Here is a 14,723-nt window from a genome sequence, read left to right as displayed (position 1 = left end):
AAGTGGACATGAGTTAAAATAAAAATGTTCATTTACGAGTGTATGAGAAAATGTGTCTGGCAGTGAGTGTGTATGTTTAGGTAACTGCCCCTATCCAATCGCATGGAAAAAGTGTTTTTACTCACCTTTTTTTCCCACGCCATGACCTCAATCCTTATGATCTCAGCTAAACTAATCCATTCCCATAGGATATTATGCATGTGCAGACAAAACACTAATTTGTTCCACTCAGCATCTCATATAGATACATACATCTCTATGGGGATCATTGAGCACCACAATGCACACTGTGCAACACTGGACTGGGAATCCCCTCTAGTGGCCGTCTGAGGTGTCTCTGAAAATGCAGTGTTTACATTAAAAAAAAGCCTACAGGGACAGGCTGTAGACACCAGAACAACTACATTAAGCTGTAGTGGTTCTGCCGAATATAGTTTCCCTTTAAAAAAATTTCTCATTGAAAATTAAACTTTGTTAGTTTAAAACATTTTTTTTAAAAAGGACTGGCTTCTAACTTTTGTTTTAGCTGGCTCCTAGATTCCAAACAAATTTTTTAAGCCCTAGCCTAATCAGATTTGCATATTTGCAGCAATGGGCACACATGTAAATTACGTCTCGAGCCCCTAACAGACTGTCACTATTAGTATTCCAGGGGTGGAGTGAAGATGTGGTGAAGGAGCACTTAATAAAACGATAAATATTTTATTCTTATTCAGATTCTTAAATGAAACTCTTTGTGGAACAGAGGTGCATGTAGGACCGTCCACATTTGGTGATGGGCTGAAAGGTTCATATTTTATAGGTGGATTAAACTACATACACACTGGAGAACAAAACAATTCTACAGTAAATCTTACTTGTGTTCTATCACTTGCATAGCCGTCTGGGGCCTGCCATGCAATGTGTTCAAGGATCATTTCACTTTTTTTTTCATTTTAATAACTTGTTTCCACTGTTTATTGATATAATCTATAGAGTAGACAATGTCCCAAATAGGAACAAAACAAAGAGAGACGTATCTAGCGCTAATGCTCTAGGTGACGGAAGGCAACTGGAACAACCAAAACCATCTCTTGTTCTGGTCAGAGAAAGGATGTGTACAGATGGAGGGAGCAGTGCCTAGGATGGTCCTCACGTTAATGCCAAATATGGAATGAGAGCAAACACAAAAAGGTAGGCTATATAGTGCAGTAGATTGATGTTATATGTGAAGAAGAGAGAAAAATTAAGAAAAGCACTTAGAATTTTTAGAGCTATAGATATGTAAAGAGTAAGCTCTACTTAAATGCACCTGAGCGATATGTTCCCTGCTTGGGATATGGTGGGAGAATAAGAAAGGAACAAGAAAAGGTTTTGGTATGCTTACCAGCATATAAAGGTGATAACATGGTTTAATGAAAAGTGTCAAAATACTCTGTTATATAGCCTGGGGGATAGAACGTCTACAAATGTATACTTTCGTGTAGCGGTTTTCGATTATGTATCTATTAAAATTGTAATCTCCGTTTGCCAAGTTGGTTTACCTTTAAAATCGTCTTTACTCTATGCAATATATGTTTTTGACTACCTTCTTCTCAAAATGTTTTGAAAATCTAGACATACATTTTAACTATCTGGACTAATTATTGAATCAAGTTATTTTTCTTTTGTTGCACTTGTACAGAAGTTATTCAATTTAAAATGGATGGAAAATTACCTTTTTTTCCCCCCATTTATTTTTAAATATTCTATTTATACTTAATGTTGTGCCATGTATACAATTCTGATATCAAACTCCCTGTTTCATATAAGCCTTACTACATGTAATATGTGTGGGAGACATTAAACAAAGTTAAATTGTTGTAGTATAAATTCATGGTAAAAGTGCCAAAAAGGCATTGGTCACAAAAGCATTGCATTGCTAAAGAGCCTTTAAGGGTATAAGATATAGTCTGCTATACACATTTGTAATCTGTTCTATTGTTTACTAATTTTAAGTTTTTCTTAATTCTCACAGTTTGGTAGACTGCTTGATTGCTCCCCTCCCTGCCAGTCAGTTTGTTTAGCATTTCCATAGAAAGTGGATGTGTACACAGAAGAAAATAACACAAGGACAATAAAAGTGTGGTGTGGAGGAGGTAATGGAGAATTTAATATACACAAAAATGCAAGGTATGTATCTAAAATATGTTTGAAAGTAAAAAATGTTCTGACATAAGAAAACCTGAACACGTCTATTTTTCGAAATAGTTCAATTTTATAAAAACATTTTATAAATGCAAACATACATGCAAATACAGAATTAAGTGATATTGATTGGAGGGGGAGAGGGGTATTCCATTTAATAACCTTAAGATTTTAAAAGGAAATATAGCCTATAAACCTGAGGTTTTACCAAGTACCAAGTTGGTTCTCTAGCCAACATACTCTTGTCAATTTTTCACAATATATATTTGCAGCATGGCAGGGCACAGAGGTAGGTACTAGGGGTAGGGGTAGTGTAGGGGTTATTACAATAGTCAGTATTATCATAGAAAAAGTAAGACACTGCAAACAAACTAAACTAGTAAGCGTGGTACTCCTTTAACAACCAATAAAGAAAATCCTCAAATGTCGACTGTATATACAAGTTATATTGAACAGACAGGCAGTAACATTTCCTTTTTCATGTGTAAACACAGGCAATGTGTAATCCTTTTTATTATCATAGGATACATTGTTTTTCTTATTAGATGTACATAAAAACCACAATGTAAGAAACATTTGATATTTTTGCAGACAGATACAGTAAGACTACTCAAATAGCCTTAGTGTCGCTATAAAATATACAATTCAAAAAACAGAATGTTCTGTTGCTGTTATGAACCTTCAAACCTTTCATTGGGTCCTTGAGCTGTAGCCTGATTCAATATTCTACACATTTATTTTCCTTTGTCCCTAAAAAGTGTACTAGTCTCGTGTCCCTGTGACCTACAGCCTTGTGTCACCATTTGCTTCCATGTCATACTTGTGCAGTTCATTTTCAATGATGTAAACTGAGCTTGGCCTCTTTGTTTTTTTCTTCTTCATGTAAACAGCGAGCTGGTAGAGCAAAGCACCTAAAACAACATACAAACTGATAAATATCCTGCAGCAAGTTCATGATGTCCAATATAATGTTGGTGCTGCTTAAAATAACAATTTTAACGGGCAGGAGTTCTCAAAATGCATAACAAGGTATTTTGTTACATATCCTTTTTTTCAGTTTGGCCTTTTTGGCTTACTTTGTGCAATGCAGTTATCAATTTCTTGTTTATAGAAGTTAGATTGAAATCCTATGTTATTAAGATATTTCTTAAAGGGACAATATAGTCCCCAAAACCTCTTTAGCTTAATGAAGCAGTTTGGTGTATAGATCATGCCTCTGAAGTTTTATTGGTCAATAAATTGCAGCTCTAGCCACACCTCCCCTGGCTGTGACTGATACAGCCTGCATGAAAAAAATGGTTTCATTTTCCATCAGATGCAACTTGCTTTAAACTTTTTATCTCCTGCTCTGTAAATTGAACATTAATTGCATACAGAAGGCTCCTGCAGAGTGTAGCAAGCTATTAACAGTGCAGGAGATGAGGAGTTCTTAATTATACATAATTTGCAATAAAGGAAGTGTAAACATTAGATGACTTTACAGAAAGTGCTTAGAAAGGCTGTGTACGTCACATGCAGAGAGGTGTGGCTAGGGCTACATAAAGTGATTTAGCTCCTAAATGACAGAGAATTGAGCAGTGAGGCAACAGGAACATGATCTACACGCCAAAACTACTACATTAAGCTAAAGCTGCTTTGGTGACTACAGTGTCCCGTTAATTCTCCCTTTTTAGAAAGTTTTTTGCCCTTCCTGTCTAAAATATATACTTGGGCCTTCCATATTTTGTGTGTGAAAGTGTATTGTGTCCCCCCAGAAAGAATGAAACCTCTTTAGATGTCAGTGTTATGTAATGTTTAAATAAAATGTTTTGTACATGTTCTAAGTGACTTACTTGGTTACTAAAATCATAAAGTTGATTAAAAATATATATATATATATATTTTTTTAAATCCTACTATTAGAAGAGAGATATTATGCATTTGAGTATTATGCCATAAAATGAAAGCTACTGTTTTGTTTTGAACAAATTTAAGTTTTCTATAAAATCATATTAATTACCTTATACAAGCAAATATAACTTGTCGGTAAGTAAAGCAGTGTTTATGTAAATATCTGTACACGCCATCTTGATTGTGCACATAGAATAATTATGCTTACGTTCTCCGCTATTATAGCTTTCATGTGGTTTGGCCTTTGCCTGATTTGTTCAATGTTAGGGGTGGAGTAGCAAACTGACTCTATAATATAAAGCGCAGTCTGTTACTTTTAAAATGATGGGTTCAGTGTAGTATTATGCTTAACGGACCACTAATCCCATTTCAACAAAGTGGTCTGGGTACAGTGGTCATTTAGTTTTAAATGTACAATGTGAATCATTGTTGTTTAGTAGATACAGCAATTCTTACATTGCAGATAGTGGCTATGTACCTGGCAGTCACTAGAGGCGCTTCTGTTTCTCGGTTCTCACAGCTAGTCTTCAATAGGAGCACAAAGCTGATACACGTGCTATTTCAATGCCCAATGCTTCTCTATAGATTGGACTGTTAGATGAGCGGCCAAAGGGACTGGATCCCAGTGAGGTGAGTAATACCGTTTTTTTTTTTTGTTTTTTATAGGTTTTACACAAAAAAAAATAAAATAAATGTTTTGCAGAGTAATGCTCCATGTCAATCACTCCAGAAAATGCTTTCTTTATTATACACACAACTCAGCAACTGACAGCACTGAGTGATCTGAACTACAAAGCAACCTGCATTAGTAGGAGAGTTCACACAGGGAGATACATAGGTCTCAATTTAAATCTTTTGGATAACCTTTTCAAATTATCACAATCTGTTTAATTTAGATTAATCTACAAAAGACACCATTAATGTCTATAGAATTTTTTGTAGATCAATTATTTGAAAAGTCTTTCTAATAGATTGTGATAATTTGAACAGCTTATGCAAAACAATTAAATCAAGACCATAGTAATATCATAGTGATATCACTGTTTGTAGTTTCTCTGATTATCAGCAGCCAAGTTGGGAATTACGATCAGTTCACTCAGTGCTATCAGTGACTGTGAGCATACATTTGATAAGGATGTCTTTTTTTTAAGTGAGTGTGTGGGTTATGGTGCTGCATTCTGCAACACATTTTATTTGTCCAAAAACTGTAAATATATGACCATGTGGGAAAAAAATACAGTATATTAAAGCTGGAATGTTCTTTTAATGCCGACGGTGCATTGTTAGTGGTCAGTCTGCTGTACAGTTTTGTCCTGGGTTTGTACTACTTCATTGGTATCTATGTACTCTGTGCCTTGGTATGTATAGGTCAGGGGATTCAAGCTAATTCTCTGGACATAGAGACATGTCCTTAGAAATGCCTATCAAATGCCCTGTTACAAACAGCAAGAAAATTATCAGTTAAACAACTGTTCAAAGGACCAGAGCCTGATAAAACTGAATAGGATAATAAAAAAATATATCTTACAAAAATAATGATGATTTTTTTTTTTTTTTTTAAGATATATTTTTTTTATTATCCTATTCAGTTTTATCAGCTACTGGCGTTTGAACAGTTGTTTAACTTCTCATTTTCTTGTTGTTTGTTGCATTTCCCAGAGGTTCTGTATAGTGACCTTATAACCAGTTTTCAGAGCGATATTTGCTTATATATTCACCCTGGTAGTGGTTTTTATTTTTCTCTCTCACAAAGTTATTATATTTGTTGGTTTTTAATAGGGATCGACCGATATTGGTTTTTTAGAGCCAATACGATACCGATAATCTGTGAACTTTTAGGACAATAGCCGATAACTTACTGATACCGATATTCTGTACATTTACCATTAAAACAAAAATCCTACACAAATCTACTGTTAACTGAAATTTTTTATTTAATAATCTTTTTGCAAATGTTTTTTATTAAGTGGTAAATGCACAAAATATACATGCCAGTCAATATTATTTAGTGTTCCTCTCCCCTTCCCTTCCCTTCCCTGTCCCTGTCCCTTAGTGTTCGTCTCACCTCACCTCCACTTCCTGTCCCTGAGTGTTCCTCTCCCCTCTCTGTCCCTTAGTGTACCTCCACCTCCCTGTCCTTTAGTGTCCCCCTCCCCTCCCTGTCCCCTAGTGTACTTCTCCCCTCCCTGTCCCCTAGTGTACCTCTCCCCTCCCTGTCCCCTAGTGTACCTCTCCCCTCCCTGTCCCCTAGTGTACCTCTCCCCTCCCTGTCCCTTAGTGTACCTCTCCCCTCCCTGTCCCTTAGTGTACCTCTCCCCTCCCTGTCCCTTAGTGTACCTCTCCCCTCCCTGTCCCTTAGTGTACCTCTCCCCTCCCTGTCCCTTAGTGTACCTCTCCCCTCCCTGTCCCTTAGTGTACCTCTCCCCTCCCTGTCCCTTAGTGTACCTCTCCCCTCCCTGTCCCTTAGTGTACCTCTCCCCTCCCTGTCCCTTAGTGTACCTCTCCCCTCCCTGTCCCTTAGTGTACCTCTCCCCTCCCTGTCCCTTAGTGTACCTCTCCCCTCCCTGTCCCTTAGTGTACCTCTCCCCTCCCTGTCCCTTAGTGTACCTCTCCCCTCCCTGTCCCTTAGTGTACCTCTCCCCTCCCTGTCCCTCAGTGTACCTCTCCCCTCCCTGTCCCTCAGTGTACCACTCCCCTCCCTGTCCCTCAGTGTACTACTCCCCTCCCTGTCCCTTAGTGTACCTCTCCCCTCCCTGTCCCTTAGTGTACCTCTCCCCTCCCTGTCCCTTAATGTACCTCTCCCCTCCCTGTCCCTTAGTGTACCTCTCCCCTCCCTGTCCCTTAGTGTACCTCTCCCCTCCCTGTCCCTTAGTGTACCTCTCCCCTCCCTGTCCCTTAGTGTACCTCTCCCCTCCCTGTCCCTTAGTGTACCTCTCCCCTCCCTGTCCCTTAGTGTACCTCTCCCCTCCCTGTCCCTTAGTGTACCTCTCCCCTCCCTGTCCCTTAGTGTACCTCTCCCCTCCCTGTCCCTTAGTGTACCTCTCCCCTCCCTGTCCCTCAGTGTACCTCTCCCCTCCCTGTCCCTCAGTGTACCACTCCCCTCCCTGTCCCTCAGTGTACTACTCCCCTCCCTGTCCCTCAGTGTACTACTCCCCTCCCTGTCCCTTAGTGTACCTCTCCCCTCCCTGTCCCTTAGTGTACCTCTCCCCTCCCTGTCCCTTAGTGTACCTCTCCCCTCCCTGTCCCTTAGTGTACCTCTCCCCTCCCTGTCCCTTAGTGTACCTCTCCCCTCCCTGTCCCTTAGTGTACCTCTCCCCTCCCTGTCCCTCATTGTACCTCTCCCCTCCCTGTCCCTCAGTGTACCTCTCCCCTCCCTGTCCCTCAGTGTACCTCTCCCCTCCCTGTCCCTCAGTGTACCTCTCCCCTCCCTGTCCCTCAGTGTACCTCTCCCCTCCCTGTCCCTCAGTGTACCTCTCCCCTCCCTGTCCCTCAGTGTACCTCTCCCCTCCCTGTCCCTCAGTGTACCTCTCCCCTCCCTGTCCCTCAGTGTACCTCTCCCCTCCCTGTCCCTCAGTGTACCTCTCCCCTCCCTGTCCCTCAGTGTACCTCTCCCCTCCCTGTCCCTCTCCCCTCCCTGTCCCTCAGTGTACCTCTCCCCTCCCTGTCCCTCAGTGTACCTCTCCCCTCCCTGTCCCTTAGTGTACCTCTCCCCTCCCTGTCCCTTAGTGTACCTCTCCCCTCCCTGTCCCTTAGTGTACCTCTCCCCTCCCTGTCCCTTAGTGTTCTTTTACCCTCCCCTCCCTGTCCCTTAGTGTTCTTTTACCCTCCCCCTCCCTGTCACTTAGTGTTCTTCTACCCTCCCCTCCCTGTCACTTAGTGTACCTCTCCCCTCCCTGTCCCTTAGTGTTCTTTTACCCTCCCCTCCCTGTCCCTTGGTGTTCTTTTACCCTCCCCTCCCTGTCACTTAGTGTTCTTCTACCCTTCCCTCCCTGTCACTTAGTGTACCTCTCCCCTCCCTGTCCCTTAGTGTTCCTCTCTTCTCCGAATACAATTAAAGGGACACTGTACTCACTATAATAATTTCATCTCTTTGAATTGGTTATAGTGTGTGGAGTCCCCTGGCCCTGTCCCTCCAATCAGTGTAAAACCGTCTTCGAGCAGTTTAACACTAAATAAGGGTCCTTGGCTACCTGCAGTTTGTCCCATCTGGAGGTGTGACTAAGGCAGATATTACATACTTCCTTTTCGTCATACCATCAATTGGAGCTCTGATAGGCTAAAAGATGACAGCTGACACTCTCAACCAATCACAGCTGCCCATTGCTGCTCAGGCTAATACTTCCTCATTACCCAGAGCAGCACAGAGGGGAGCGGCTGCTGGGAACTCTCATTTAGTATCAATACATAAAAACATTAAAACCTGGGGGCGGGGCCGGACCGCCGAGCTGGACGGTCGCAAGTCAGAGCGGCTCCAGTAAAACGCTACTGAAAACCCGACAAAAACATGCATTTCCAACCAAAATCGGACCGACAGCGCGGATGCCCAGAGCAAGGGGACTGCTGGACCTAGGGAGAGGCTGGCTCATTGAGCTTCAGTCCCCTGGGGGAGAAAATCTCGTTGCCCAAACCTGGGCCTTCTCCCGCAGTGAGCGGGGCAGACGGCCGCTGCCTCACTATCCTGCACCACAGATCCTGGCTGGGTGTCCGGACTGGCGCGGATCCGGCTCTCCCCAGTCCTCACCCTGCAGACATGACCGCGACTCTGCTAACAAGGCCGGGGAGCCTAACCACTGCATCCAAAATGGCGAGCGCCATGTGCGCGGACGGCTCGGAGAACACCTCCATCCTAGCGTCTAATAATAGCAAGACAGCTCCTGATGTCCGATCCCGCCACATGGGGAAACTACAAAACCCGTGGCAATCCTCACAACCACTCAAGACACCATCACGAGGCACAGGCGGCTCAAAGAGGCGAGAGATAGGACAGAACGTCAAACAGCGACTGTTCCCGCCCGGGGTGACCGCACCTTCTACCCAGCGAGACACCTTCATTAGAGGACCGACCCAGTGCTCGCCCACCATACAGCCTGCAACAGAACAGCCCGGAAAACGGCAGATCCCTGCACATAATACCCAACCATTACAACATGGCAAACACCAAACGGCAGATGACCTTAAGCGGCAAGCCCACCACAGCAAGGCTGCTACCTGGAGGAACAAACGGACAAAACATATCCTGATGCCTGCTCTGAAGGACCCTTACTCCCAACTACACAGACAACAGAGCAGTGCAGAAAAGTGTAACATCCCACGCACTGGCGTCAGCTGAAGCTGAACTTAATCTGCAGGTCTGGTCCCCATCCACTTTTGGGCTGTTACCTAGTTGGACTACACCGCCACCCTACGCTAATGTGCTATTTATAACCTAGCAACGCACTAACTTGGACTTGAGTTCTTATCTTTCATTACTTTATACTACAAGTCTAAACGTTGAAGGGCTTACCCTAAACTGCAAATCCAGTAGCGAATGGGTTAGTAGGGATACAGTGGTTTATATAGCTAGTATGTTTTGTTTTTACCCACTACTGTAGAGCAGGATCTATTATAGACCCTAGCTTACCTAGTCCTATGCCTATATGCCTAAATATTCAAACCTAACTGCAGCACTAGTACAAATTTGACTTGTATGCCTGAGATAGTTAGGGCAGGCTTGCTTTGCATCTAATAGCGGGGTATGCCAGTATGGCCGACAACCATAACCTAATGTATATAATGCTATTGTGTGCTTAGGAGATGTACCTAGCTTGCGAAGTCCAGCCTGCTATAACCATACACGGAGATGTCAATATTATCATATAACGCACAATCTTCAAATGTACATCCCACTGAGCACTGTTTGCGATCACTCTTGTGGAAGGTTTACTGCATGCCTATATGCCACTTAATACTGGACTACTCTCGCATAGGTTAATCTAACATGTCATTAAGCAAGCAAGCATACAATTAAGCTATCAGTAAGTTAAATTATATAAGCCTGGCCTGTTCATCTCTCAACCTGTCACATACTCTGAATATTAACAAAAAATAGGCACTGATTTTCTATGCCATATGACTGTTAAAATATGTCAGTGTGTCCGCCTGCACCAGCTGCTGTGGCGGTGCCAGCTTGTTCGCTCTATTGTTGTGTCCTTGGGCCCAGTGGTCTAAATATTCTGAAGTTTATCTATAGTTCTATACCTAAACATGTCTTTTTCTGTCACTCTGCACATAGAACTATGACCCTGAAACATTTCTACTTAATTATAAAAAGTGCAGCAACTCTGACATTTTCTGATACTTCTTACTGTTGTTTCTGTCATTTGAGAAATGTCTATGTAACCATGCTTTGTTACTCAATGCACTACAAAAATAAAGAATAAAAAAAAAACATTAAAACCTGTTTAATGCTGAATAAAATGATGGCAGCAGGGGATTTCAGTCACTATAACGAGTTTAATGAAATGAATCGGATACATAGCCTATGGTGTCCCTTTAAATATTTTCATTATTCGCAGTGTCTGTTGCCTGAAAATATACTAGAAGCTGTTGAATATGGATATGCACATCTATTTAAAATGTTGCCACATCTGGCTGAACCATCCCAATTTGGGACTCATACAACCATCCTGGGTTATTACTTTGGAGAGCGTAAAACTGGAAAAAGAAGCAGTCATCGGAAATAAACATCTTGAAGAAAAAACATCCAAACTTTATTTAAAACAGAAATAGTACAGGGGCTTCCAGTACAGGGAGAGATATAGGCCAGGCTGGCACACCAAGTGTTTGGAACTCAGAAGTGATGGTACACACCATACAAACTTGTATAGATTAAAATAAGGCTATACTATGATGTTTCAGAGAAGGTTGATGCAGTGATGTATTTTGTTTTTTTTTGTGATGTATTCAAGAATATGTACTCCTCCCAAATATATTATCATATAATCTTACCTTTACTTCCACATAACATACATAGAAAAACAATTACACAGTCACATTAATAGAGACACACACATAAAGTCATAAACATATATAGAAACACTCAGAGGCGGCCCTCTAATTAGGCGGTTTAGGCGGCCGCCTAAGGCCTCGCGCTGGCTGGGGCCTCGCGGCCGCCTAAACCGCCTGTTGGCAGAGTGTGTCAGGTCCTCGGTCAGTGACCGAGGACCTGACACCAGGAGGGGGCCCGGCGGGTTGCCCGGTGTTCTATCAGATCTCTATACCTTGTCAGAATGGTATACCGGAAGTGACGCAGCCGCACCGGAAGTGACGAGGCCGCACCGGAATTGACGTTTCGGAGCTGGAGGAGGAGGAGCGCCTGCGCAGAAAAACAGGTAGGTGAAAATTTCACACAGATCGGGAGCGAAGGACACCTAATGCGCATGCGCGAAACCCACACTGCGCCTGCGCAAGTAGCTACAAGGGAGGGGGGATGGAGGGGATTTAACGTGCCAGTGCGCACGCGCGCCGAAGTACTCCCGCCGGGCACAGACAGCGCACCAGCGGGCAGGGAGATCGATTCAGCCGAACATTCATCCGATCTCCCTGCCCCACACTGCGCACGCGCCCACCAAGCCAGGACAGCCTCGGACACCGCGCATGCGCACTAAGGGGGTATAGAAATCTGATGGCCATATCTTCTAAGAAATCTCCTACCCCCTGAGTGCGCATGCGCGGTGTCTGCACTGTATCCTGACATCTCTCAGGTAAGCCTCGCTCACAACACTCTCAGCCATCAGGGGGGACTGTGCTGTATGGAGGGGGTGTCTGTACAGTATTGGGGGGGGGTGTCTGTACAGTGGTGGGGGGGGTCTGTACAGTGTGGGGGGGTCTGGACAGTATGGGGGGGTCTGGACAGTATTGGGGGGGTCTGGACAGTATTTGGGGGGGTTCTGTACTGTATGGGGGGTCTGGACAGTATGAGGGGGGTCTGGACAGTATGGGGGGGGGGTCTGGACAGTATGGGGGGGTCTGGACAGTATTGGGGGGGTCTGGACAGTATTTGGGGGGGTTCTGTACTGTATGGGGGGTCTGGACAGTATGAGGGGGGTCTGGACAGTATGGGGGGGGGGTCTGGACAGTATGGGGGGGTTCTGTACTGTATGGGGGGGTCTGGACAGTATTGGGGGGGTCTGGACAGTATGGGGGGACTGTACAGTATGGGGGGGGTCTGGACAGTATGGGGGGGGGGTCTGGACAGTATGGGGGGGTCTGGACAGTATTGGCGGGGTCTGTACAGTATGGGGGGGACTGTACAGTATGGGGGGGGTCTGGACAGTATGGGGGGGTTCTGTACTGTATGGGGGGGTCTGGACAGTATGAGGGGGGTCTGGACAGTATGGGGGGGGTCTGGACAGTATTGGGGGGTCTGGACAGTATTGGCGGGGTCTGGACAGTATTGGCGGGGTCTGTACAGTATGGGGGGGACTGTACAGTATGGGGGGGTCTGGACAGTATGGGGGGGGTCTGGACAGTATGGGGGGGTCTGTACAGTATGGGGGGGACTGTACAGTATGGGGGGGTCTGGACAGTATGGGGGGGTCTGGACAGTATGGGGGGGGGTCTGGACAGTATGGGGGGGTCTGGACAGTATTGGCGGGGTCTGTACAGTATGGGGGGGACTGTACAGTATGAGGGGGGTCTGGACAGTATGGGGGGGGGGTCTGGACAGTATGGGGGGGTTCTGTACTGTATGGGGGGGTCTGGACAGTATTGGGGGGGTCTGGACAGTATTGGCGGGGTCTGTACAGTATGGGGGGGGGTCTGGACAGTATGGGGGGGGTCTGGACAGTATGGGGGGGACTGTACAGTATGGGGGGGGTCTGGACAGTATGTGCAGTATTGGGCGGTCTGTGATGTATATTGGGGCGGTCTGTGCTGTGTATTAGGGGGCTGTGCGTTAGATGTGGGAGGCAGTGTATTAGGGTGCTGTGTGTTAGATGTGGGGATTGTGCGTTAGATGTGGGGGGTGGGCAGTATGTGGGGCCTGTGTGTTAGATGTGTACAGCCCTGGTTTGACTACCAAATATTTTGTTTCAGAGATCTCAGACGCCATGGCCTGCTTTTTGCTACGAAAGCCCAGCCATCTAGTCACTCACCAGGGGTGGATGAGAAACTGCACCCCAGCCAGAGGGACTGCCCCACATCTGCAACCAAATCCGTCTGTCACTGAATTCTGTAATCTCCGTGTCTTTGTGCATTGTGTATGTATAGTACTCCCAATTCTTATATTTAATACGGTGTGTCTCTCACAATCTTTGTGTCTGTCTGCTGTAAATATGTGGCACGCAAGTCTGCATGCACTGTGTCTGTTTTGCCATTTTACTCTAACCATTATATTTTTGTGTGTGTCACAACTCTGACAAGCATGTTCTCCTATGGGGCACGAAGTACATAAAGAGGAATGAAGAAGTCCCCGTTTGAGGCTCGCGTCCAGGGTGGATTATTGAAGTGCCATCTGACACGTGACAAGTTTCTCCTGTTTGCACGGCGACTTCAACACTGTGTACTGTGATCAGAGGTAGGTAACCTTAGACAGTTCAGATGCTGTGAATTACATCTTTGCCAGCAGGTGTAGTCCAAAACATCTGGAATACCGAATGCGTATGAATGAAAAGTATGGTGTGTGTGTGAATGGTCAGTAACAAGGGTTGAAGCCTTGACGTGGCGTTACTGCTCACATGTGTATTCATGTGCCAATTCAACCAATGTGAGTCACTGTAATACTGATAAGGTAACCAAAAGTACTGTGATTGTGGAGAATTAAACGCCTGTATCACCTACACACCGCTTACACTGTGACCTTATCTCCTATACACTGCTTACACTGTGACCGTATCTCCTATACACTGCTTACACTGTGACCGTATCTCCTAAACACTGCTTACACTGTGACCGTATCTCCTATACACTGCTTACACTGTGACTGTATCTCCTATACACTGCTTACACTGTGACCGTATCCCATAAACACTGCTTACACTGTGAATGTTATTTTTTCAAGTTAGTTTTAGTGTTTGCGGTTTCATATATTTGTTAACCTCTGTCCTCAATCTTCTGTTCTGTGTTTTCTTACATTTGTGGGAAGAACAAGGTGATCCTCTCCATTTTACACTCCTTTACTGATGGTTCCAGTTCCAGAGACAAACCCACCACCATTAACCTCCACCTGCTCAAACAGAAGAGATTACCTTCTTCTATAGAAAACTTCCATATGGCTGCTTCGGAACGCATGCTGCAGACATGATGTAACCTTCATTTTCCAGTGGACCGTCCAGGGAAAGAGACCATTATATTATTAAGATACTGCCTTCCTAATGCCATACAGCCTTTCTTTACATGTGATTGAACTTTCTCCTTCTTGGATACCACAGTGTGACTTTTCTTAACCAGTTTCCAAATTTGACTTTTTATGTTTTCCACTATACATATAAAGTGTAAACTGCATATTAACTTTGAATAAATAAAGTATTTTGCTGACACCTTAACATGTAATTTGTGTTACTTAGCTACAAATAATACCAGCACTTGCTGCGTTCCATTGTAGGTTTCTCAGAAACTGCAATATTTAACATTGCAGGGTTAAGGGGACATTGGCACTGCACCCAAACCATTTAACCCCTTAAGGACAC

At 44.2% G+C, this 14,723-nt stretch overlaps 1 protein-coding gene across 1 annotated transcript in view; it reads right to left on the bottom strand.

Moving 5' to 3' along the window:
- Window positions 1-2,834: 2,834 nt before the first annotated feature.
- The window catches only part of LOC134612577 (uncharacterized), a 30,054-nt gene continuing 18,165 nt past the window's right edge, over window positions 2,835-14,723 (bottom strand). Inside the window, exon 3 of the mRNA XM_063456965.1 lies at window positions 2,835-3,077. Within this exon, the coding sequence (XP_063313035.1) occupies window positions 2,950-3,077 (128 nt within the window). The 3' untranslated portion in view covers window positions 2,835-2,949. The remainder of the gene's footprint in view (window positions 3,078-14,723) is intronic.

This window comes from Pelobates fuscus, chromosome 5 (assembly GCF_036172605.1).
Source record: "Pelobates fuscus isolate aPelFus1 chromosome 5, aPelFus1.pri, whole genome shotgun sequence".
Lineage (NCBI taxonomy): Eukaryota > Metazoa > Chordata > Amphibia > Anura > Pelobatidae > Pelobates > Pelobates fuscus.
The sequence above is the reverse complement of the archived record's forward strand: the minus strand, read 5'-3'. Positions and strand labels throughout refer to the sequence as shown.